This window comes from Spermophilus citellus, assembly GCF_964194105.1.
Source record: "Spermophilus citellus genome assembly, chromosome: 3".
Taxonomy (NCBI): Eukaryota; Metazoa; Chordata; class Mammalia; order Rodentia; family Sciuridae; genus Spermophilus; species Spermophilus citellus.
In genome coordinates, this window is record NC_138184.1 from 36,603,449 (window position 1) to 36,627,576 (window position 24,128).

General features: G+C 41.2%; 1 protein-coding gene across 2 annotated transcripts in view; it reads right to left on the reverse strand.

Moving 5' to 3' along the window:
- Window positions 1-24,128, reverse strand: part of RARB (retinoic acid receptor beta) — a 171,479-nt gene that overhangs the window by 80,131 nt on the left and 67,220 nt on the right. For both annotated transcript variants that reach the window (XM_081286686.1, XM_081286687.1), the window contains exon 3: window positions 20,701-20,842. In XM_081286686.1, coding sequence (XP_081142812.1) covers window positions 20,701-20,842 — 142 coding nt within the window. The remainder of the gene's footprint in view (window positions 1-20,700; window positions 20,843-24,128) is intronic.

Consider the following 24,128-nt stretch of genomic DNA (forward strand, 5'->3'; position numbering starts at 1 on the left):
TATTCACAGCCCTTTCCCCAATCTATTGCACAGCGGACTGAACCATCGATATTTTCAGACTGCTACTGTGATCATGTTGTTCAATGTTTATCACTGATCAATGGTGCCATATTACACTGAGAACAAGAGTCAAACTCCTTCCAGTGAGTCCAAGAGCACTGGCCTCTGGATTCCGCTCACTTCTGCTCAGGATCACTATATCTCAACCTCAGTATCTTCTTTCATTTGGGTTCCTAGAAGACTTCAGGCTCAATCCAGCCTTGGGGTCATCTGTGATACCCTCCCCTCCACTCCATATGCATGGTCAGTTCTCTCTCCTCTTCATCCTTCCTCCATTAACCAATCCCAAGTCCCTTCCCCTATTTAATCATAGCTTGACTTTCCACTACATATTCTTTGATTCCTTATTTAATGTCTACCCTTCCTACAGAACAAACTGCCAAGAGCATTAACCAGAGTTGTTTACCACTTCACCGCCAGCACAGAGCACAAAGATCCTTCTTTGCATCTTTCCATCCCTCTGCCTGGAACACTCTTTCCTTAACCTCTGCCTGGCTTGCTCCCTCACTTTCTGTAGGTCTCTGCCCAAATGTCACCTTCCCAGACAAACCTTCCATGATCACCCTGTATAAAACAGCTCCCACGTCCACCCCATAATGCTCTGCTCTATACTTTCTTGATGTCTCATGTGGCAGCACAGTTTTAAGCCATGAGGACCAACTTCCATATCATATAAAATGGCTTACAACTTACACCTGTCTCCCCTCTCTCTAACCCTGAACGGGAAAGGAACTCCATAACTTCAAGGAACTCTGTCTTTGAATGTTGACTCTAAGCTAAAAGAGCATCCAACATAGTAGACACACAATAAATACGGGTTGTTGAAAGTGTCAGGAAATTTGTGACCCCTTCGTCCGTCCCCCCCCTTCTCTCCCCCAGAACCATACCAGCCTTTAGTTTTGCTGATTTTGTTTTTTCCTCCAAGATGGGCAGGATCACCCAGCATCCTGGGAATTCTCTATGATAGAAATATCTTGGCATGTTCTATTTTTCCCTCTCCATTTAACATCAACAGCGTATGCACTTTTTGAAGAGATGTGTCGGTACACTTTATGATGTTATGCAATAAACTGAAAATTGAAAATTTCCACATGAAATATAATTTCTGATTTTGTTCCCAGGAGCCAAGAAAGAAAACTTTTTTTTTTCAACAACATACAGAAGAAAAAAGAAAGAGAAAACAGAGGAGCGGGGAGGGAAAGAGGGCAAGAGAGGACTGACTTCCTTTGAAGGTGTTTGTTAGTCTGTGGTTTAATTCCTTAAAGCTCCCTAAGATGAAAGAGATTTGCACTCAATTACTTAGAAGCCTCATCTCTATTCCCATCAAGATGAGGAAGATAATGGTAAAGGCGACACTGCTGGTACTTCTCAAAACCAACCCTAATTCCTGCTGGAGAAAGGTTCTGATTAAATTATCCTTTAGAGCCTATTTTTTCTGGCCAGCATCCTGACCTTGACTTTAAAAGTACTTTTTGTTCAATCTGATTTTTCAAGTACTTTCAAATGAACATTTATGCCTGGTGCCGTGGTAACTAAAGTAGGTCGCCACGATTTGGTCGCGTGTCTTTCTGAGTCCATTAGAACTGTTATGTTAGGTGACTGCCCACACGCAAACTCCTCCGAAAGTGCGTGTTTCTATCAGCCACACGCTGGGCAGAGGGGAAAGGCCACATTCCATTTAGTTCTGATATCAGAATTCATCTTGGACACTTTAAGAATTCCCTTCATTTTTTTAAACCAATTTCTTCATCGAAGCCCATGGAAAATTCGATGGGCATCAGTCTTAGGCATTGCCCACAGGATGTAAGGCTACAACTTTTTAAGAGGCAGTTTTCAAATTGAACTTTATATAGGAATGGGAATGAGAGGTCTTTTCCTCCCCCCTCCCCCACCCTGCGCTTCTATTGCTAAAAATGGCTCATTTTCAAAAGTGTGCATTGTGAACCAACTGGTCCTTTGCAGGAGAAAAAGAGTATGTAAAAAATGACTGCAGAAGTTTTACATTTATCCTCCCTCCCACCCTCTTTAATTCTACAATTGTGACTTAGGGCTATTTCTTTATTCAAATAAGGACATAAGTGTGCCATTTTCTCATCATTTTCAAAAAGCATTTGTGACACTTTCTCTGAAGGAAGCATGAAAAGTGTGTGGGGAGACATGGTCCCTGACTTCTAGAAGCTTCTAAACCATACTGTCTTCACAACTCCTGGTGAAAATGATCTCTAGAAAGTAAGATGCTGTGGCGATAAAGGAACTTCCCCCAGGGTCCGGCTAGCCAGGTTGCATTCATTGCACAAGTGCTTATCGGCCATTAGTGGCCCAGTCATTACACTTCCATAAATCTTGTATTCCTGAGTCATTAAATAGGATCTTCTTTGCCTTTAATGATAACTGCTGAGACCAAACTACCAGGATGTGGTTACCCAGATCATGAAAGGATCTCTCAGTTTGCAAAAAAAAAAAAAAATTTCACTCTTTACTTCTTGAAACACCAATAACATCTGCACCTAAACAAAACAAAACCTCCCTATTTATGAAGATTTGACTTGTACCATAGACCAGAAATCAAATACAAACAAGGACAAAGAACCACTCCCGTAGGCCGACATCTGCCTTCTCTCTTATATAAAGAGGTCATGCTTCTGATCCCACCTAGAAAACTTATTGGTAATCAGCGATATTATCAATACCTTCAGGCTCATGTCTATTCTGATCCCACTGTGTGTTGAACACTGGGTGTTTGAGAAAAGTTGTGACCAAGTCAAACATTTCCATGTGTAAAATATGAGCCCTGGTGACTAACAGGACTTTCTAGACAGCCCATAAAACAGGAGAACACTTAAACGGGATTCTGATCCTGTGTGACTCTGTTCCTTATCCTGTGCCGCTGGAAGTCACACCTAGGGACTGGCCATCCTGGATCTCCTGCTCTGTGGACAGAGTCTTGAGCCAAGAATCCCATAACCTGTAAGACCAACAGCCCCAGGTGTGGCAGAGGTGCAGTCAGGAGGGCAGGACAGGGGCCTCTTGGGAATAAAGTCGCCGAGGACTTCTCATTGTCCAGGGCTGGCTTCCAGACTCCACTTTGTGTACTACAGCTGATTCCCGACTTGACCTTCCCAGTGTTCTCTTTCTTTGCCCCTCCCCTTTCTCCTTTGCTCCCTTCTCCAAATGCCGTCTCCAAAAGGAGCCAAATTTATTTCCTCTGAAGTATTAAGAAGCGATTCAACCTGCCCCCCTCGGGAACTTCCATGTTCAAAGCATTTTTTAAAGAAACAACTGAACAAGCTGGGGATACAGCTCAGTTGGTAGAGTTCTTGCCTCCTATGCACAAGGCCCTGAGTTCAGTCCTCAGAATTGCAAAAAAAAAAGAAAAAAAAACCCTATATATTCTTGCAAGAACCCTAGAAAATAAAAAGTGCGTAATTATAACTTAATCCCCACACCAAGCACAGAGGTCTTCCTCTCAACCACTTTTGTTTCAAGTTTTTGTTTTGTTTTCATATTTTCTCGGTTAAGATCATTAGCTCCTTCGTGTCAGGTATTTCATCTTTAGAACAGTGACACTCCTTTACAGCACGCCATGCCAGAAATGTGCAGAGATCCCCTCATAAAAAAGGTGACACGTGAGACGAAAGCAGCGAGAAAAGTCAATCTTGGCACATCATTATGTTCGAAAACCACTTAGCAACTCTCTGTCTACTTTATTAGGAACAGAGCACAGTATGAATTAGGTTTCACTGTAATTATGTCCTGGAAGCAAATATGATTTTCAATGAAGAGATTTTACTGACTCTAATTAAAGGATGTTATGAGTCTATTGTCTCAGATGGTGCGAGGTCTGGAAGGGTTCTTACCAATCATTGCCTCGATGCCCTTGTTTAACAGATGGATAGCACCCAGAGAGGTTAAGTGACCTGTCTTATGGTCACCCAGCTCAGGGTATGGCTAGCTCCTGGGTCTCACATTTTGGATTCACAGTGTAGTGCTTTTCTAACAGACTGCCATTACATTAGACCAAGGGAATATGCTCATGCCTAGTGCATGGATCGCTTCTCCTGTATACTAATGGAACCAAAGCCCTAGTGGATTCTCATTTCTCATTTTCCCCCCCATACGTCCTAGAAACTGTAAGAGAAACCAGGAATAGCTCAAAGCAGCAGCGAAGTTCACATGTTGAGTCACCCTTAGAACAGAAACCTGGGTGAGGAGTCTGGATGTTTGCAGAGTTAGATCCCGGAGATAACTCTTAAAAAAAAAAAAAGGCTCTATCTTTTAGATGGGCAAAGTTGGAAAGCTAAGTAGGCCGGGGAAATTCTACTGAGACAAGAATAGCACAGCATGTGTTTCTCACTGCAGACGGGATCTGCATGGCCCAGAGAGGAAGTCCTGGTGTCCTGGGCCTTGGGAGGACAGCAAGGCCCTGTCCTGATGGTCTTCTGGGGGTACAAGCTTGAAGTCTCTGGACCAATAATGCTCACAACTGTTTTCTGTTTCTAAAGCAATTTGGTTTTTCAAAGTGCTTTTACGTTTTTTTTTTTTTTTGAAACTCCTGAATTTTGTTCTTATAACTTCCCTTAAAGCCGAGAAGGGTATGTATCTCCATGTTACAGGTGACAAAATGTAGGCAGGGACCAGCCACTCTATCTTGGAGCCCGCATTTAGAGCGGGCCAGTGTGCCATGCCAGTTGGCTTGAGTGGATTTGTTCTACATGTCTTTTGTTTGTGAAAGGCATCAGTGAAAGGTAATAAGTTTGTCATGAGCTGGATGTAACTCTTAAAAGCATTTCATTACATATAATGTGTGGCTCTAAATGGGTGAGGTTTTATATAGCATATAGCCATTTTGACCAAAAAGAAAAAAAAAAGTCATCTGGCAATTATTTATCCTTTCCAACTCTAGTGCCACTGCGCACAGTATTTTTCTCTTTCCTATTCTAGAACTGCCTTCAGAGCCAGTTTCTAGAAAAATCAGGCTCATCTGTTCACAGTCCCTAGTCATTTTATCTTTTTCAAAAAAGGAGTTATGCATCTCAGATGTCTAAGTTCTCCTCTGTTGTGTTTTAAGGACGACATGACATTACAGTTAGCTGCATTCTATGCAGGACGGACTCCTTGGGTTTTTCTTGCACCTACGGTGACTGGATTTAGCAGTGGAACTGGGAGAGGATTCATTTATCAACGTTCAGTCCAACAGTAAAATCAGAAGGTCCCCAATGAGTGATCAAGATATAATCGTAAGGCATGTTACCACTAGTAGATTTTACGAGTTGGATAGAAAAGAAGGCTGCAGCTCTGAATTGTGCATATGTTTGGCACGGAACTGAACTCTCATAATCAGAGTCTGAATTAAAATAGAAAATTTAAAGAGAGTCAATAGATTGTGGCAGTGGTTGGCGAAGTTTTTCTGTGAAGAGCCAGACTGTAAATATTTTAGGCTTTGCAGGCTATGTAGTTCTATCACGACTCGATTTGTGTTGCTATGGCAAAGAGGCACCAGCAGACAACACATAAATGAACATATGCGGCTGTATTCCAATAAAGTTTTATTGCTATTGCTAAAAACAGGCAGCAGGCCAGATTTGGCCCGCAGGCTGAAGTTTGCTGCCCCTGGTGAAAGTCTTTCATGTTGAAGTCAATGAAGGTATTTCTGGAGTTTGGATGTAGTTTGGATGCACCCCAAGGCAGCAGCTTGATTCTTCATGTAATGATGTGAGAGGTGGTGGACTTAGTGGGAGGTGGCCAGGTCACTGGAAGTGCTGCCCTCAGAAGGAACTGTTGTAGTTCTTCTGGGATCCGAGGTGATTCTCATGATAGCGTTATCATAAAAAAACAAGCCCAGGGCTGGAAATGTGAGTTAGTGGTACAGTGCTTGCCTAACATGCTCAAGGCCCTGAGTTCAATCCCCAGTACTGGGAGAGAGAGAGAGAGAGAGAGAGAAAAAAAAAAAGCCTGCATTCTTAAACTTCCTGAACTGTGAGCTAAATAAATCTCTTTTCTTTATAAATCACCCAGCCTTGGGTATTTTATTATAGTAATGGAAACAAATAATATAGATGTTATCTGCAGGAACCAATACATAAGAATGGATTTGATCCCCTCTGATAAACCAAATGAGAAGTAAAGGCAATAAGCAGTATTGGGATCAATTTTCTCCACCATATCCATTTAAAGCACTGTCAATGATCAATGTTACTAAAAGTGTTGGAAGCTTAGTAAAATCAAAGTTTTACCTCATTTTAGTCTGAGTTAACCCCCCTTTGAAGACAGCTTTGCTTTTTATGTTAAAATCAATATGCAATACAATTAAGTAATAAAGTAAAAATTTAGGTAAGCTCAGAAAAAGAACAATAGCTTTTACCATTTTGAGCTCTATCTTTCAAACTTCATATCTTTATAAATACAAGATCAAATTTCGCATAATTTTGTTTTATATTTTCTAACTTGACAATAAAGTGAGTTTTTGATAAATTAAAAAGAAATCTAATATCTTTAGTCATTAGGAAAATGCAAACTAAAACCACAATAGGATGCCACTTCATACCCAGTGAAATGTCTAAAATTTAAAAGCTGAAATATTGCTGTGTGCAGTGGTGCATGCCTGTAATCCCAGAGGCTCGGGAGGCTGAAGCAGGAGGACTGTAAGTTTAAAGTCAGCCTCAGCAAAATCGAGGTGCTAAGCAACTCAGTGAGACCCTGTCGATAAATAAAATACAAAATAGATCTGGGGGTGTGGCTCAGTGGTTGAGTTCAATTCCCACTACTACCCCACCAAAAAAAGCTGAAATATCAAGATTTGGCAAGAATATGGAGCAAGTAGAATTCTTATACACTGTAATGAGGTGTAAAATAATAAATGAAACAACTTGGAAAACTGTCTTTATTAAAATTAAATGTATATTTATGGCCAGGTAATTCCACTCCGGGAGGTAGACACAAGAGAAAAAAAGTGCCTGTGTCCCCCCCAAAAGCCAGTACAAAGATGTTCATGGAAGCTTTATTCATAATAACTCCAAACTGAAAGCAACTCAAATGTCCACTAGTGTAAGAACCACATATCTATAAAATCGAATACTATGCAGCAATATAAAGAGCATACTGTCAATACACGTACCAGCAGGAAACAAAAAACATCCTACAGACACGATGATGAATAAAAGAAGCCAGACACAAAAGAGCAAAGAAACTCATGTGTGTAAAGATTATTGAGCAAAACTAGCCCATAGGAACAGACTTCGGATCACTTGACTTTAAGTAAAACTACCACCCAGACTCAGATATGGAATGCCAAACCTCAGAAGCTGCCACAGAACTCTTTTGTGTTTTGACTTTGGAGGTGGTTCAAAGGATGAAAGTATTTATCAAAACTAATCAAACAGTACACTTAAGGTCTGTGCCATTAAGATATATAAGTTCATAAAGAGAAAAAAAAATGTTCATGAGAGAGAAGGTTCTAAAATACATGGTTGATTTTTTTAACCTTAAAAACGAAAATCAAATAGAGACCAAGATGATATCTAGAAAGACGATATATGAAGGAGAGAACTTTTAAGTGAAAAAAAATTTGAAATGGAATGAACAGAACAGTCATCTCTTGTTTTGAAGAGGACATCATTTATTGTACTCTCTTCAATTTCATGCCCATCATTACTTCTTTGGGGACCTAAGGCCATAAAGATCATCTTGTTTTTCTATGTCATTTTTATTCCAGCTTGGAAAACAGATGAGATTTAACTACATGGAAAGATGTCATCAAAAAAGAGCAATGAAAAAAAAAATGTCAAGGACATCCTAAATGATGCCTTCCATATTCTTTTTATAAGAACCCGCAGGAGACATTCTTCTCCAACCTCAGTATCCGAAACATCTGCAATTCTTCTGCCAAAATCGTTCTCCAAATTTTGGTTTGATTTACACTTCTACCAGCCACTTAGGAGAATTCTAGTTGCTTCCATTTCCCTAACACCTGCCATTGTCTGTCCTTTTAAAGTCAGTTATTTGGGTGGAGGGAAGCACCACATTTCAATGTGATGGACGTAGTTCTGTTATTAGGGAACACAGAGCTACACAGAAGACACTCTGTGTGAAACCAAAATGGGTCTCTGCATTCTGTACACCTGGAAGGATGATCATCCAGGGGAATGTAGGGAAAGCCATCTCCACACCAGGATAAAGCCCTGATGGGCCCCTTTCTGAAACAATTCACTCAGCCATGCCTTAGAGGACACTGGAGCCTGCGTATTTTCAGATTTCTGAGAGCTCAAAGTCCAAGGGCACCATAGCCAAGTTTCCATTCCGTTTAAAATTGCTCAAGGGCTTTGTCCAAGACACTTCCAGGAGATAAAGTGGGAATCCTTCACTCATTCCATTTTGTACTCGATTGTCTCCTGCCCTCATTTAATCTCCCCAGTCGACAGAGTTTACTAGAAGCAACTTGAATCTTTCCCTCTGGAAGGGCCATATCATGACTGGCTCCTGAATGATCCATTTGGAAATAGCAGTGACATTCCTTAGTTCTATTTAAAGATTTACACGATGTGGCTGAATCCAAATATGCATTGACAAGTCAGACCAAGTGATGGTGTAAATTCTTCCTCCAAAAGAGCAAAAGGGGAATTGCATTTTCTACATCAATACAACATTTCTGTTCTAAGATCATTCTGAAAATAAAACAACAGGAATTTTTTTTTAATCGTGGAGCTAGTGAATAATGGTCAAATCAAGTGTTGGTGCAACCGAGTGTGCATCTGAAACAAAAACAGCCCTTCTCTTGAGGAAAGAGGCTGTTTGCTGAGTCCCAGCATTAAGAGATGCCTGTCTCCATTAATCTACTTCATCAGATAATTGCTCAACTCTGTCTTCCAGCTGTAAAGGGAGAAGGATACAAGAAGGAACTGAACTGAGATAGTTAATATTTTGCAATGGCAGAGGGAGAAGGGACAGGGGTTAAGAGCTCGATGCCACTCCAGGAAGAGCAAATTCCAGACTGTACTCTATGCATGGATTTATTGAGCAATTTAGGTAGCCACCCTCCAGAGAATTGCTGTCACCAGGAGAAGGTACTTAAAGGGCCATGTTCATCACCCCAGAACGTAGGGACTGCGGGAGAATTTGGGGTTGCTATTTTCACAGAGACATTTGTTTCCAAACAAAGGGCTTTCTGCCAGCTATTTTAGAAGCACTTGCATATATATTCAGCCAACTCTCTGTGCTGGGGATTGTTTTGGGCACAGAGGTTTTATCAATGTCTATTTAAAGCAGATTGAAAAATAGCTCAAGATGAAAACAGAATATTTCCAGCCTAGAACGTGAGATGCTTCCTTTTTGCTTCTAGGGTTCGTATCTGGTTTCTCCCTCTCTGAAATCTCCACGTGTCTTGCCATCTTTGATGTATCTAAGCTTCATTGGTGCTGTTTCTGTTTTAGGGGTACATAAAATAATAGTGCATCTTAACAAATTATAGATTTGATGGAACATTTTTGCATGTGTGTGTGCATGTGTACAGTTTTAAGAGAAAACAAATCTCTAATACAACATATTTCTAAGCTTTATCTGGTCATATCCACCATGGAACAAACTCTGGGGTGTCATGTCGTGAGAGGGTAACATGCTATTATTATTCATGTGATGCAAAGTAGGAAAAGAGAGAAAATGGAAATGGGTTCATTAAATCAACGGGACCTAAAGTTTTCTTGAACTTAAATATTTAAGTTCATGTGATTCAAATCTCTAACTCTTGGAAAAATCAGCCAAAAGCTACAGACTCAGAATCTCCAGTCCTCAAGTACCTCTTACTTCCGATGCATTCCAGAAATATCTTTCTAGTAGGAAGCATTGAGGAACCAAGCAAGAATCAGACTCTGTTCCTGCTCTCAAGATACTTAGAGCCAGCAGCAGAGAGCTCCTCGTGAGGTATGTTCTCTTTCTAACATGTGCCTGCACACATGTATACACACACACACAGACACACACACACGACCTCCTAGGCTTCAGAACAGTGAGACTCTGAAAGTCATCTCAACAGAGGTGCCGTCACACTGGACCTTGGCGAGTGGCCCACATCACAGTCTTTGCTGTTAGCAAAGTGTGTTTTGTGTGTGTGCGTGCATCTGAGTGCAGGTGTGTATGCGTGCTTATTTAGGACGACGGTGCTTGAAGGAGAGCAGGGGAAGAGCAGCACAGGCAGACAGAGCAAAACACACACCCTGAGGCTGCAACACCTGACACCGAGTCGCTCCTCCTGGCTGGTGCACAGCACTCTGGGGGAGTGTGACAAGAGAGCAGCATCCGGCCAGACTGAGACAACTGTGCTGGGTTGTGCCCACGCTGAGACACTGGAGCCAATTCTGTCAGCAAGAAAGGGCCATGAATCCCAGCATGGGATCATCTGGCTCAGAGCTGCAGCTTTGCCCCTGGTCCCATCTACCTATCACTTTGCTTTGTGGGTGTAGATCTGAGCCCCCAATGGCTAATTTCAAGTTCAAGAATACTTTTTATTTTGAGTAAATGGACCATTGGGCCAGAAGGAGCATTAGCTGTTCTCTGCAGTTACTAAGAACCAGTGATGATCAAATAAGCTATTTTTTTGGAGGCCAGGATGGCTCAGTGGCATGGTAGGAGGAATAGTAACAGGAGCTAATACTTAGCTAAGTACTGTTTTTAGTCCCTGCCACATATTAACTCATCTACTCCTTGCAATAGCCACATGAAGTAAGTACTATTATTATCTTCATGTCACAGACAAAGACGATGAAGCACACAGATAATCAAAACCTGCGCAAGAACACACAGAGCCAAGTGGCAGGCTGGGATCTGAACCCAGGCTGCCCCTTGAGCCTATGCGTTAAGCTGCAAGGCTACCATGAGTAAACAGAGCAACGTGGGGGCTCCCTGCTTCTCATATGCCCTCTATCAGATCACCAGGGTGCTTTAAATCCCACTGTGAAGACATCCCATCCAGGGATCCTTTGTTTTATAAGGATAAGTCTAAACTCCAAGGATCTAAGAAAAGCAAGACCCAGTTGTCCAACAAATTGTGCACAGTTTGGGAGGTGAGGAAGGGTAGGGAGAAATGCAGCAGAACAGAGACAGCCCTGGGGGAAAATGACCAGCAATCAAGGTACCACAGGAACTCTGGAGGGGGCCCAGACTGCAGCTCTGGGCTGTTTCCATCCTTGTTAAGACTCAAGAACACTTGACCAGCTAATGATAAAAGCAGGGTTTCCTAAATTTCACCCCATTCCTTCACAATTTTTCACATATTCACATACTCCTCCTATTCTCTTATGATTTCATTTTCAATTGATTTTCTTTTTTGCTCAAATAAAATTAAGAAGATTTTGGTACTACAACCATAAAGGGAAAATTAGTATCATTTATCATAAATGCAAAGGTTAAAAATAAACAGGGTTTTCATGTCAATGGTCTGTTTTTGCAAATAAAGTTTTCTTGGAATAAAATCATGCTCAATTTTGAAGTTCTCATGCTGAAAGAGCAGAATAGTTAAAATTATTCCCACATAGCCCTAAAAGGTTGAAAATATTAACCATGTATAACCATTTCAAAAAACATTTGCAGATCTCTGAAATAATTACAATTCAATCCTACCTACATATTGTTGCCTATCTTTTTTCTGTTAAAAAGAGAGATTAAGAAAAGTTTGAAAAGTATTAATTAAGGATATACTGGCATAAATCTGAGATTTTTCTCACTGGTAATAAAAGATGAAATGAATATTGAATAGGGAATAACTTCATACAACTTGATACTATTCTATGCCAACTTCAACATGCTCTAAAATTATATTTCATATTACTGTGTGTAGTTTATAGAAAACTACTGCATTAGACTAGTGTATGTATCAAATCACATTTACAAGATAGAATACTTGATTTAGGAGCAAATATGGGTGAAGAAACCAAAAACTTGTAGGTAGCCTTGCCCATATGCAAGAACGTCACCGTTAGAGAAGCAAAGTCTAGATGAAAGAATTCTGGGATTGAAATTAAGATGCAGTGGTGTTATATAGCAGTATGACTTTAGGCAGGTTTCCTTATCTCTCTGAATCTCAGAAATGGAGAATGAATAGTATAGCTGTCCTAGCCACCGGACAGAATCACCTGAAGTCTTGGGCTCCTGCTATACTTTGGATCTAAAATGTCCTCCAGCTAAGCATGGTGGTGCAGGCCAGTAATATTTGCTATTTGTAGAACTGAAGGTTGAGGCAGGAGGAACACAAGTTCAAGGCCAGAGCCTCATACACTTGCTGAGACCCTGTCTCAAAATAAAAAATAAAAAGAGCAGGGCTGTAGCTCAGTAGTAAAGCATTCCTTGGTTCAATTCCCAGTACCAAAAACACAAATAAAATAAAATATCCTCCAAAGACTCAAATGTTGATGCTGCGGTCTACACAGTGACACTAATGGTAACCAGTGGAGCCTTCAGGAGGTGGAGCTTAGTGGAAGGAAGTTAGGTCATTAGGGGGTGTGCCCTTGAAGGGGATATTGGGAACTCAGACCGCTCCTCTCTCTCTCCCTCTCTCTCTTTCTCTCACTTTGCTTCCTGGTGGCCCTGCGGTAAGTAACTTTGCTCTACCACATACTTCCTGCCATGATGTTCTGTCTCACCACATGCCCCAAACCAATGGAACCAGCCAACCATGAAATGAAACTTCTGAAACCATGAGCCAAAATCAACCTCTCCCTCCTGTTGATTATCTCAGGTCTTCGTCACAGCAACAGAAAGCTGACACAGACACTGTGCCTCTGGTAAAGTACTTTGTGACCATCAACTGTCATGGTACCAATGATGTCCTTCATGGCTTTCTTCTCATAATGGCTGGAGGCAAAAACAGTCCTGCTGAAGAGGCCAAAGAGTGAGTAAGATTTGGTTGGAGAGGGGAGATGACAGATCCAAAGGTCACAAAAGTCCCCAATAAAGCATGAGGAGACATGGAAGGTGCCAAATCAGACAAGAAAGGAAGGTGCTAGGAGGGAGGGAAGGCTTTGCCTCCATGGTGACTCAGCACTGCCTGGGAGACCCTGAGGGCCTCACCTTGAGATGACTCATGCAGGAAGGGGGCAGCATCCTTTCTAACACCCTCGTTCGGTTTTCTCCCTGGAGTTGGGTTCCATGATACCAGGATACTTTCCCATTCTCTGATTACACATGTCTCGGACTCTCCCAGCAAATGAGCCATCTGTCTCCCGGTTTATAGTAGCTGAGGAAGGTGGTTATTTATTTTTAGGAAGCATGCTGGACAACTTCATGTTTAATGCTTTGACAAAATATTTGGGTCTGTCCATCTATATCGTGGTATAAAAAAAAAAAACAATTCAAAACCAACCGAGGTTCCTCTCTTCCCTTTTCTCCAAAAGTAAAATCAAGGCTGTAGTTATAACAACAAAAAGCTCTGCCGGCAGCAATGGCTGCACAAAACTGTGTCACCACCAAAGAATCTGAGAGAATGGCTGCCACTTTTTAGCACCGACTGTATGCCAAGAGTGGTGTTAAAGGCATTATCCTCATAAAGTTGGATCCACAAAACCACCCTGCACGGTTGCTGGCACAATATCCACATGTGAGTTTGCTCTTTGCAGTTGAAACAAAATTATGCAATTGGCTCAAGTGGAGATAGCTGGCGGGCAGGGCTAGATCTAAACCCGGCTCAGGTTTAAACTTCAAGGCCCTTTATTCTTTCTCTTGCTCTGTTCTGTGGTGTAATAGAAATCTCTCATTTTTCTAAGGTGAGAATATATTGAGTGTCCCCTCTCTAGGAGACAGGCAGTAGGGAGAAATGTGTTAGTAAAGCTGAAGGAATTTTAATACTTCCTCTGCAGTCTGCATGTTAATGGGCCTGAAGTCCCATAGTGGCACTGACATCACTAGTCAGCTGATGCCCAAATGGGATCCACTTTTTTTTTTTAATCTCCTAGACGGATGCAGGAAAACATTGACATTTGGCAAGTAGAAAAGGACAGCAGATTTTTATTTTCCAGTTTCTATAACATTTTTAGATATAAAAATACAAAGTTTCCAGCCTTCACTTACACATTTTTTTGAGAGGGAGGGCTCTTTAGGGATTTGTGCGTCTTGGAGCAAAAGGAGAGGGTGGGGGTTAGTGGTACATCTCTGTGGGGCAGAACCAAATGACCACAATGAACCTTGGAAATGCAGTAACAAGCTGGGATGTAACATGGGAACAAATGAAGAAATAAACTAAAATTAGAAAGACATTAAGTATCCTGATGATGATTTTTATGTAATTTCCCAAGTACACAGGGCAACTTGCAATATGAATTTCCTTGTTATTAAGCCAGTAAAATCCAGCAGTAGAACCAACGAGCACATCAATATAATTGGTACACCAGCAAAGGTGATTTTAACTGAGGTTAAGTGCCTTTGCTCCAAAAGGTTTGTTTTAATGTAAGTTTAACACTAAGCGGGAAATGAGAGAGAAGCCCAGAACAACAAAATTCTCTGGCAGAAGTTTCTAAGCGTCTGCACGCAGCACATTTATTCCATCCTGTCGACCCAAGGGGACGTTCATAGACTTTATAAAAAAAAAAAGTGTTTTTAAGCTCAATGTGCCCCAAATGAGAGGGTGTCAATGAGTGCTTGGGGACTCTTAAATTCAGAGATAATTCAATTGCTCTATTCTACAAATACATTTATGAGACTGTCAGAGAACAACAATAATAATATGCTGTGAAATAAATACTACATAGCGTCCTCAAACAAAACCAAAGATACCTTTTGTCCACCACTCAAGGACATAAGCCACATACATATAGTCACAAAAAGCAATAGAAAGAGGTTCCCTTGGCAAATCTGCGGTTTTCAGAAAGAAAAGTAGAAATAGATCATGGGTGGTACCTCCCATAGCAAGTTTGTTATAAGCGCAAGGTGTGTCCTCTAACCTGAGAGGACAGTGGCCATAGGAACCTGCTCAAAGGTTAGAGGCCCTCAGGATCCACTACTAACCCTTCCTCACAGCTCACAAAGCATGATTCTGCCCTAATTCCTGTCTTCCATCTTCCTCTGGACCTCTGGATCCCCATGTGCAGCCTGGCCCAGGGCCCTGCTTCTTGTCCCCTTGAGCAACTTGGTAGCCAAGCTGTGGCAAAGGTGAGCCCCAAGCCCCTCCATTTGCCCCTCTCTGCTGCTCTGTTCAGCTGGGCTTTCACCTTACACAGTTAAACAAGACGCCTGCTCACTGGCAAACAGGCCAGAGGATCTAATGTCTTCCAGGGAGGGAACTGGAAAGAGGAAGCCGTTTGTGGAGAAGCTGTTGTCCAAACAGGATTAAAAGCATCAATTCTCAGGCCACGCCTGGGCTCTTGGTCAATACTCATGTTCCAGGTAGAAAACACCAGCCTAGAGAAGTGGAATAACTTGTTCTGTTATTCAACAGATAAGTGAGTGAGGACTATTTGAATAGATACACACCCAGAATTGTGTGTCTGGTGACTTTTCAGAAAATAAAACCAGAAAGAAGCTGGGCCTTTGGGGGAAAAAAAGGCCACATTTAACCACCTGACCAATCTAAGTTTATTGAGCAAAGCATGGTGCTAAGTTTTGAGGTTAAAAGGAGAAGATGGAGTAAGGCTTACTTTTCAGGAGTTTAACACTACATTGATTTTAGCCAAAAGGCAGAGAGGGATACTTTGGGAGTTTATAAACAAGCCAGGAAAGCTACCTGAAGTGGGAAGAATGACCCTGTGAAATAATGAGTTTGTGGTCCAGGGGGAATCTGGGAAGTACCTGGGGACAACAATGCCTCCGTGAGTTGGGTGGGGTGGAGGGGAGGCTTCACAGAGGAAATGACATTTTACAGTCACTTGGAGTTCCCCTGGAGGAGGAGGAGTTGGGTACTAATGAAAATATAAGACTTGCCCTCCAGTGTGGCTAGAAGCATGGTGTCCACTAGAGAGCACAGATTGAGATGACCAGCAGCCCTAAGTGGAATACACAGGTACTAGATCCACCTCTTAAAAGAGACGTTGCTATACTATCTATAGCCAGTCAGCCAAACCCCACCCCCTTGTCCTGTTTTTATAAAGTTTTATTTACAAAGTTTTATTTAAAGTCAAATAAAGTCAAACAAATGTTTTGTTCAAATATTTGTTTAAATACTGTTGGTTGTTTGTTTAAATATTTTCTATGACTGCTTGTTTGTTTAAATATTTTCTATGCCTGCTTTGGTGTTATGAATGGCAGGGATCACATCGTCCACAAAGCCAAAAATGTTTTCTAAAATTTCAAACATTTTTAAAAAGTCTAGTCCTAAAAAAAAAATAAAATAAATAAAAAAAGTTTCCTAGCCAGGTGCAGTGGTGCATGTCGATAATCCCAGTGGCTTAGGAGTCTGAGGCAAAAGGATTGCAAGTTTGAGGCCAGCCTTAGCAATTTAGCAAGGCTCTAAGCAACTTAATGAGAAATTGTCTCAAAATAAAAAAATAAATAAAAAGGACTGGAGGTAGCTCAGTGGGAAACTGCCCCTGGGTTAAATCCCCAGTACCAAAAAAAAATTGCTGACCCTTCCTTAAGGATCTAAATGATTCATTTGAATTTCTGTAACTGCATAGGATGGAGCTTTCTAGAGCCTTATTCCTATAGTCTCCAAATGCATCATCTTAAACCTCCTTCCACATCATGGACAATTAGCCGTCCATCTGTATCCTCAGCTGGATACCTGGACATCTCTTTCGCAATCCCAAATGTTATAGCATCATATATCATTTCTGGTTTTTTTATTTCTTGTTTTGACTCAGGGTTGTTGCATTGTTACAAGCCTCCTGCCCCACCAGGAGAAGCTCATCACTAGACATGGGCTCATTTTGCTTCTTTTGCCTCCTTCTCCAATTCTTCATAAATTTTTGCACCACTTTTAGAATGCTGCTAAAAATTGATTTTTTTTCCTCTTGCCATTACCACTCTCAAATTCCACACTCTGACAGACAACTATTCCTCTGCAAGAAAAGAAAAAAAATTTTTTTTAAAAGGCTTCCCTGACTCTATAAAGCCCTTGGAAAATATAAGTTAAATCCACCAGCATTTACAAAACAGGAAAATGTAGAAATAATCCTAGCTTTTTAATAGGCCATGTTAAAGGATTTCTTTTACTAGTAAATCCCCTTACACGTTTAAAATCAAATTTGATCTATAAGAATTAAATTTGCACATGATTTTCTAGGGAATACATCTCTAATATAAAACAAGGAGTGTGGTTATTGTTTTATTAACCACTGGCAATAAAATAGAGTAGAAAAAGTAATTCAGAGTTTTAAAACCTGCTTTTTATGGCATGTAGTATATATTTTGGTTTGAATACAGACTTTATCATCAAACTGCCTTGATCTAAACCCCAGCACTGCCCCTTACTAACTGTGTTATCTTGAACAAGGTAAATAACCTCTCTGTGTCTCAGCTTCTACAATTGCCAAAAGGGAAAGAGGAAGAATTATAAATAAACTATCTCCTAGGACTGCCATCAGGACTGATGGGATGCAGCATTAAAGGTGTTTAGTGCCGAACCTGGGACGTAGAGAACACTCTTTTTGGTTAGCTATGACCATACCTCATGCATGCTCAGCAAGTGCTGTACCACCTAGCCACACTTCCTGTCCTTCTGACCCCTCAATGAGGATCAGTTCTGCATACTCTGGCCCATATGATTTAGGTGGAATCAATCTTAACTCTAGGCTTGGGGGTCTGACTCATGATCCACACCTAGCTAATGACAATGTTCTACCTCCTGGACAAAGCAATGCACCCATAGCCGGGTATATGACCCAAGTAAGACCAGTGAGGATGCATCTCTAGGCTTTGAGGGATGCTCAGGACCTAAGAGCCTTTCCCTTTGCCAGATAGATGACCACCCGGGCACTGCTGGTGTCCATCATAGCCAGCCACAGGGAAGATCTTCCAGAGAAGGAGGCCTACATCCAAGGGGTTCTGATACATACTCGTGTATTGGCATGTCCTAGGGAAAGGACAGACGGTGAATCTTGCTGATTCTTCTGTGGCAGAAAAAGGGTGAGGAGAGGGGGCAGACTTGAATTGTGGACTTGGTTCTGTCTTTAGCCAGAGATTGCTGGGAAAACAGGTTCACCTTTCTGGGTCCCGCTGTACTTGTATGTCAAATAAGAGGGGAGTGAAAACCAATCTCCAAGCTCCCTTTTCAGTTCTCACATTCTGTAAGGATCTATTCATCTTGGGTTCATTGCAGTGATGTATACCGTGGTATAATTGGTTACTGATTCTCATATTTGCCTGCTTCCCTCTGTTTCAACTTTAAAAATATTCTATTAGACTCTCAATTCCTATACGCCAAGTGTTTATTTCCCCTTCAATTTCCTTCCAAGAAAAAAAAAAACATATTTATTTTTGTGTACTTGGACATAATGATCCCATTTTCTTCCCATTTCTATATTTTTAAATCTAATTAAGGTGATAAGTTCCTTGAGAGTTGAAGCTAGAGTTTTTCTGTGGGCGTAAACATTATTTTTTTTTTTAATTGCCAACCAAGCTGCCAGTTTTTACAGAGCAGGATATGGGTTTTAAGTAATGTAAGCAGGAAATGGGTCTCCGGCCCACACCAAATAAATGCAAAAGGACTGATTTTCCCTGAATTCACATCTGGCTTACTCATTTATAATTTCAGTTGGAACTGAAATTCTCCCACAAAAGGCAGTGTCGACATCCACGGGTACGGAACGTCAGACCAAAAGTGGAGCATGAGGTGACCATCCTGTGAGGTCCACGCCTAGAAATAATCTGGCTATTTCAGGTCATGCTTTTCTCTCTCATGTTAGAATGTGGGCCCAGAGATAATTGAATATTAGCTTCAAATCTCCCATTCATTGATTTCAAATAATTCAATAGTGATTAAGTTTGAAGAGGTCAAAGGAAACTGGATGAAAACTTGCAGGAAAACTGTCCTGCAGGGAACAGTTCATGCTGCATGCTTCCTTGACTAATGACCTAGCCTATTCTTGCTCGTGGGGAATCTAAAAATGACCAGGAGCCCATCTCCAAAGGCCTTAATGGGTACTTCTAGGTAAATAGAACCAAATGGCCTGGAGGCAGTGCTTCACCCCGCCCAATGGTTGAGCCATTCCAGGATGCTCTTAAGGGCTTAATATCTTTCTTTCCATTTTCCTATGCACAGCTGCTTTGTCCTTGGGTGGACTTCTCCTGGAGTAGGAGCAGAGCTAACGGGCACTGGTACCTATGTGTGTCCCTGTTTCAATGTAACTGGAGAGGAGGGTGCTTCCATCCCAATATTCTGAGTGTGAGTGTGGAATTACCTTTTCCTGGACTGGCTTTGGTTTCTCATTCACACAAGGCACTGACAATTGTGGCCAGATCAGAGAAGAGGCTGGAACTGCCTTGAGACAACAGAGTTAATCCCACCCAACCCTAAAGTGTAGAAACCCAATAAATCTGAGTACAGTCAGGAAAGATGGCTGCAAGAAACATCTGCTACCAAAAAACTATCCATTGCAGTCCCTGAGTCGCAGCTCCTAGCCAGAAGGCCAGTCTTAGCTTAACACCCTCAGAACAATACTGCTTGGTACAGAACAATACTGTTTTCGCTCTTTGGTCAGACTTCTCCCCAGGATCTCATTTCCCAGGTTACAAATCAAGGAATCCTTGATTTATTACATGGTTCTTCTAAACCCATTATAGGATCAGGGTCGGGGTGCCTGGCTTTTCATCCCATACTCTGATCGGATGCTAGCACACCTCAGGCAACTCCAAAGTCCCTGCACAGCACCCAGTCCAGAGATTCACACACACAGTGGGCCTTCACAAATTGCCAGGTGATGGAAGGAATCAGAAAGTGCTTCTTCACCTGCCACCCGTCCCTATGACTTCCTTAGCCTCGTCAAGTTATTCACCTCTCCCTTTCTTATTTCTTACATTTGAAAGCATCAAAGGGAGAACGCAAATAATGAAAAATTTTTGTAGCCTATATATTCTTGTCCATGTTAAAGCGTGTATATTTCAAGTCCCCATTATTAGATGATTATGGACCCACAACGAACGTTTACTTTATTAAAATGTTCTCTTGCATCAATACAATGTATTATCGCTTGAAAGAGGTGACTTGGAAGAAAGAAGCTAAAATCAAGTTGGGGGGAAATGTCAATGCCCCACATTTCAAAATGTTTCTTGTGAAATGAAAGTGATACAATCCTTCCCATCCAAAGTAGGGCAAATTAGTACTTCTGCTAATATTCATGTTTTTCGGCTTCATTTTTATCCTTGCTGGTAAAAAGATCCTTATCCCCACTGTCAAGATAAGGAAATGGAGTCACCAAGTGGCTTGTCGTATGTGTGGGTTACTCACAGCTCTGCAATATATAGAGTAACTGTTTTGAATACAAATCTGCCTTCCACAGCACCTGACTCCTGCCTTCCACCAACTGCCACTTAAGTTTTATCTGAAAATCTCCATAGTTACTCCACTTTCAGGCCACCTCTGTTTATATCTGCCCTTGGCCATGTATCATTAGTGTCATGTCTGAATTTTACATACTGTCGTCCTTCATGATTTGACTTTGGAAGCTGAGCAAATATATTTATAGATAAGGCAAACAGGGGGGGAAAAACTTTTTTTGAGATTCCACTTACATTCTTTGGACATTCCCACTTCAAAGCACTTCTGGAGTCGACAGTACTGGCATCGATTCCGGGTGACTTTATTAATAACACAGTTCTTATCTCGGTGACAAGTGTAAATCATGTTCTTCTGAATACTTCTGCGGAAAAAGCCCTGTAAGCCAGAAGAGGATGAGAAACTAAGTGAAACAGCTCAGTTTCATGAGAAATCAGACCCAACCTTACCAATGCATTCACTGCTTTTTTTCTTTGAGTAATGTAGTGAGGGCAGCAGAAAAGTTAACTTATTAAAACCTGAAAACTCTTGTGAAATATTAATAGCTCTCCCTTTGTTGTAAACCCAAAAGCCCCTTTTAATCAAAACTAGACAAGACCGTTATTATCTTGCTAAAAGAAAATGAATACCAAGCTGATTCATTTGGAAAACATCATGCAGAGTTGGGATCCCTCCAAACTGACTGAGCTTAACTAGCTCTCTTGCTGAACAGAACAACTTCAGGTGAACCCGCTACCAACACACCCAATATACGAGGCATTGCATCTGCAAAAGAAATTATTTGCATCTTGCAAGAATCAGGTCTTTTCAAGGAGTCTTCTCCAAGTTCTTTCATGTATTTAGCTTCTATCATAACTTTTAAAATACGATTTAATCTACAGAGTGTTTAGAAAAAGAATCATCCAAAATTGAAAACAGAGAATAAAAATGAATGTCTGCCTATTTAGTGGCACATTGGAGGTGTGCCATCAAATTTGGTAGCCATTAGTCACATGTGGCTATTTAAATCAAAATTATGAAATGAATATTAAACAAAAATTTAGATCCTCAGTTGTCCTAGCGACATTTCAAATGTTCAACAGGCACACATGGCTGACGGCTGCTGCACTGAACCACACACAAAATAATTCCATCACTGCAGAAAGTTCTACTGAGCAGCACTCACTGTACAGCAGCACTAACTGACAAGCCCACTGAAGGGCACTGAATGATCTTTGGAAATAAAACTTTGTTTGACATACTTTTTACTACTGAGTGAATCCAGATTCTAATTGTTTAAAATATTATTTATTGATTTAGGTGGTACTGGGGATTGAACCCAGGGCTTCGTGCATGCTAGGTGAGTGTTCTGTCATGAAACTACACCTCCAGCCTTGACCCAGACTCTATAAAAATTGCAGAGGACTGGCAAATTACAAAAGTTTTTATCTAGTGTAAGTACAAAGGATTTCTGCCCAGATGAAAAATAGTTCTTTATTATTTTATTGTCTTGGAGGACAGAACAACATTTGCATCTAACTTTGCATTCTCTCTCTCTCTCTCTCATATATATATATTGTAGTTAGATACAATATCTTTAATTAACTAATTTTATTTTTATGTGATACTGAGGATCGAACCCAGGGCCTCGCCTGTGGTAGGCAAGTACTCTACCGCTGAGCCACAACTCCAGCCCCCAAACTTTGCATTCTTTCCTTGTACCACACCTATCTACTTACCTGCCTACCCAGGTATTTTTCTCCTACCATCCTTTGAACCAGACTTCACATCTACTATTTCCCTCATCAAGGAGTTAGATACATTTTTGACATGTGCTTACTGAATAATTTTGGTTTTTATTTTTTAACTTTTGAAAATTATATTTTGACAAAAGAAAAGATTTATCCTGATTTCTGTGAAGCATTGATGGATTAATGCAGACTTGAGAGTCTACTAGCAAGGGTTCTTAATGTTCTCTTTCCCTCCCCCATTCTATCATGTTGCTTGGCAGATGATGGATAATCAAGTGATGCTTATTGAAATCACAGATGAATAAATAATGAGTGGTGAAGGGTATATCTGCTATCTGCTATCTTCTCCTCTCTCTCTCTCTCTCTCTCTCTCTCTCTCTCTCTCTCTCTCTCTGTCTCTCTGTCTCTCTCCCTCTCTCTCTCTCCCTCTCTCTCTCTGTTACTGGGGATTAAACCCAGGGGCACTTTACCACTGAGCCACATCTCCAGCCCTTTTTATTTTTTTATTTTGAGACAGGGCTTTGCTAAGTTGCTTAGGTCCTCTCTAAGTTGCTGAGGCTGGACTCAAACTTGTGATCCTTCCACCTCAGCCTCCCAAGCCATTGGGATTACAATCGTGAACCACTGCCCTCTCCCATCTATTTTCTCTGTTTTAATCACCCAACAGAAGCCTCTCTGTTGCTCTATGTATTAAAAGCCAGGATTTCACTTTATCAGTTGTGACATGACTAGACCTATGCAAGAAATAATTCTTCTGAATGAAGAAAACACACCAGTGGATGTACTGAGTAGACAGTAAGCCTCAGCATCTGAGCACTGCTTTCCCTGTAGTACATTAACACTGCAGGAGCCAGACCCAGCAACTCGCAAAGCTAAAGCACATTAACAAGGAGAGCTCATGGAACACACGTTGTGCAGGATATTTCCGTGGGCACCCTTGGATTCTAGTGTCTAAATACACATATTTTTACTGGCATGGTTCAATTGCAACTGCCTGGAAGCCTGGTGTAAGATTGCAACTCTTGTCTCCCTGCCCTCCCCCCTACACAGACATTTTCCAAGAAAACACAGTTTATTTTTATATCTCTGGAGCTACAAATAGGCTCAGAATCTAAAATACTGGGTTACAAGTATTCTAAAAAGCCTGACGGAATCTCTGTGGAGTGGTCACCTCAAAACCTGCCTTCCCCTGCAAGAAATACCCACAGGACCGCTTTTGGCTTCCAGATGCACAAACTCAATTTACAGAAACTTCCATTCCTCCTCTGCCAAGAAGCAGGGCCAGAACGAGAGATCTGGCCTCTTCTGTACATGTGGAAAAGGTGCGGCAGAGCAAAGGTGACCTTCCCTGTTTATTAAAAACCTAATATTCAGTTCAGCAAATTCTTCATGAGTGACCAGGGAGCAGAGAAAAAACAATCTCATGATGCTCAAGTGAGAGAAGAAGAGAAGGAGAGAGAATTAAAGAACTTTATATGTCACTAGTTAGCCAGCCCGTGTGGCTCAGTAACAATGACGACAGAAACTGAATAGGACTTCTTGGTTTTCCAAATCAGATATTTGGCAGGATTTCAGGAGAAGGTCTACGTTTCAGTAAATCATTTCCACCGTGGTAGAATTCTTGCTGACTAAAATGTAAGTGGTAAGGTATTTTTATACACAGTTTGGGTAAACAGAAATGTCCTCTGAGTCTCAAAGAAGTTTGCATCCAACAAAGCCTTCTCCTCTTGCAAAGTATAAAATAAACTTTCCTTCCCGGGAGAACACTGCTTAGAGGATTTAGTGATGATGGGCGATAGGGCACATTCCCATTATTTAATATTTTCTGTTAATATTTAATATTTTTATGTAAGCAGACACGTCCCTTTTCTTTTAACATGACTCAAAATGGAAAATTTTCATCTCTGGCTTAATTGGAAAACCAGCGCCAAGTG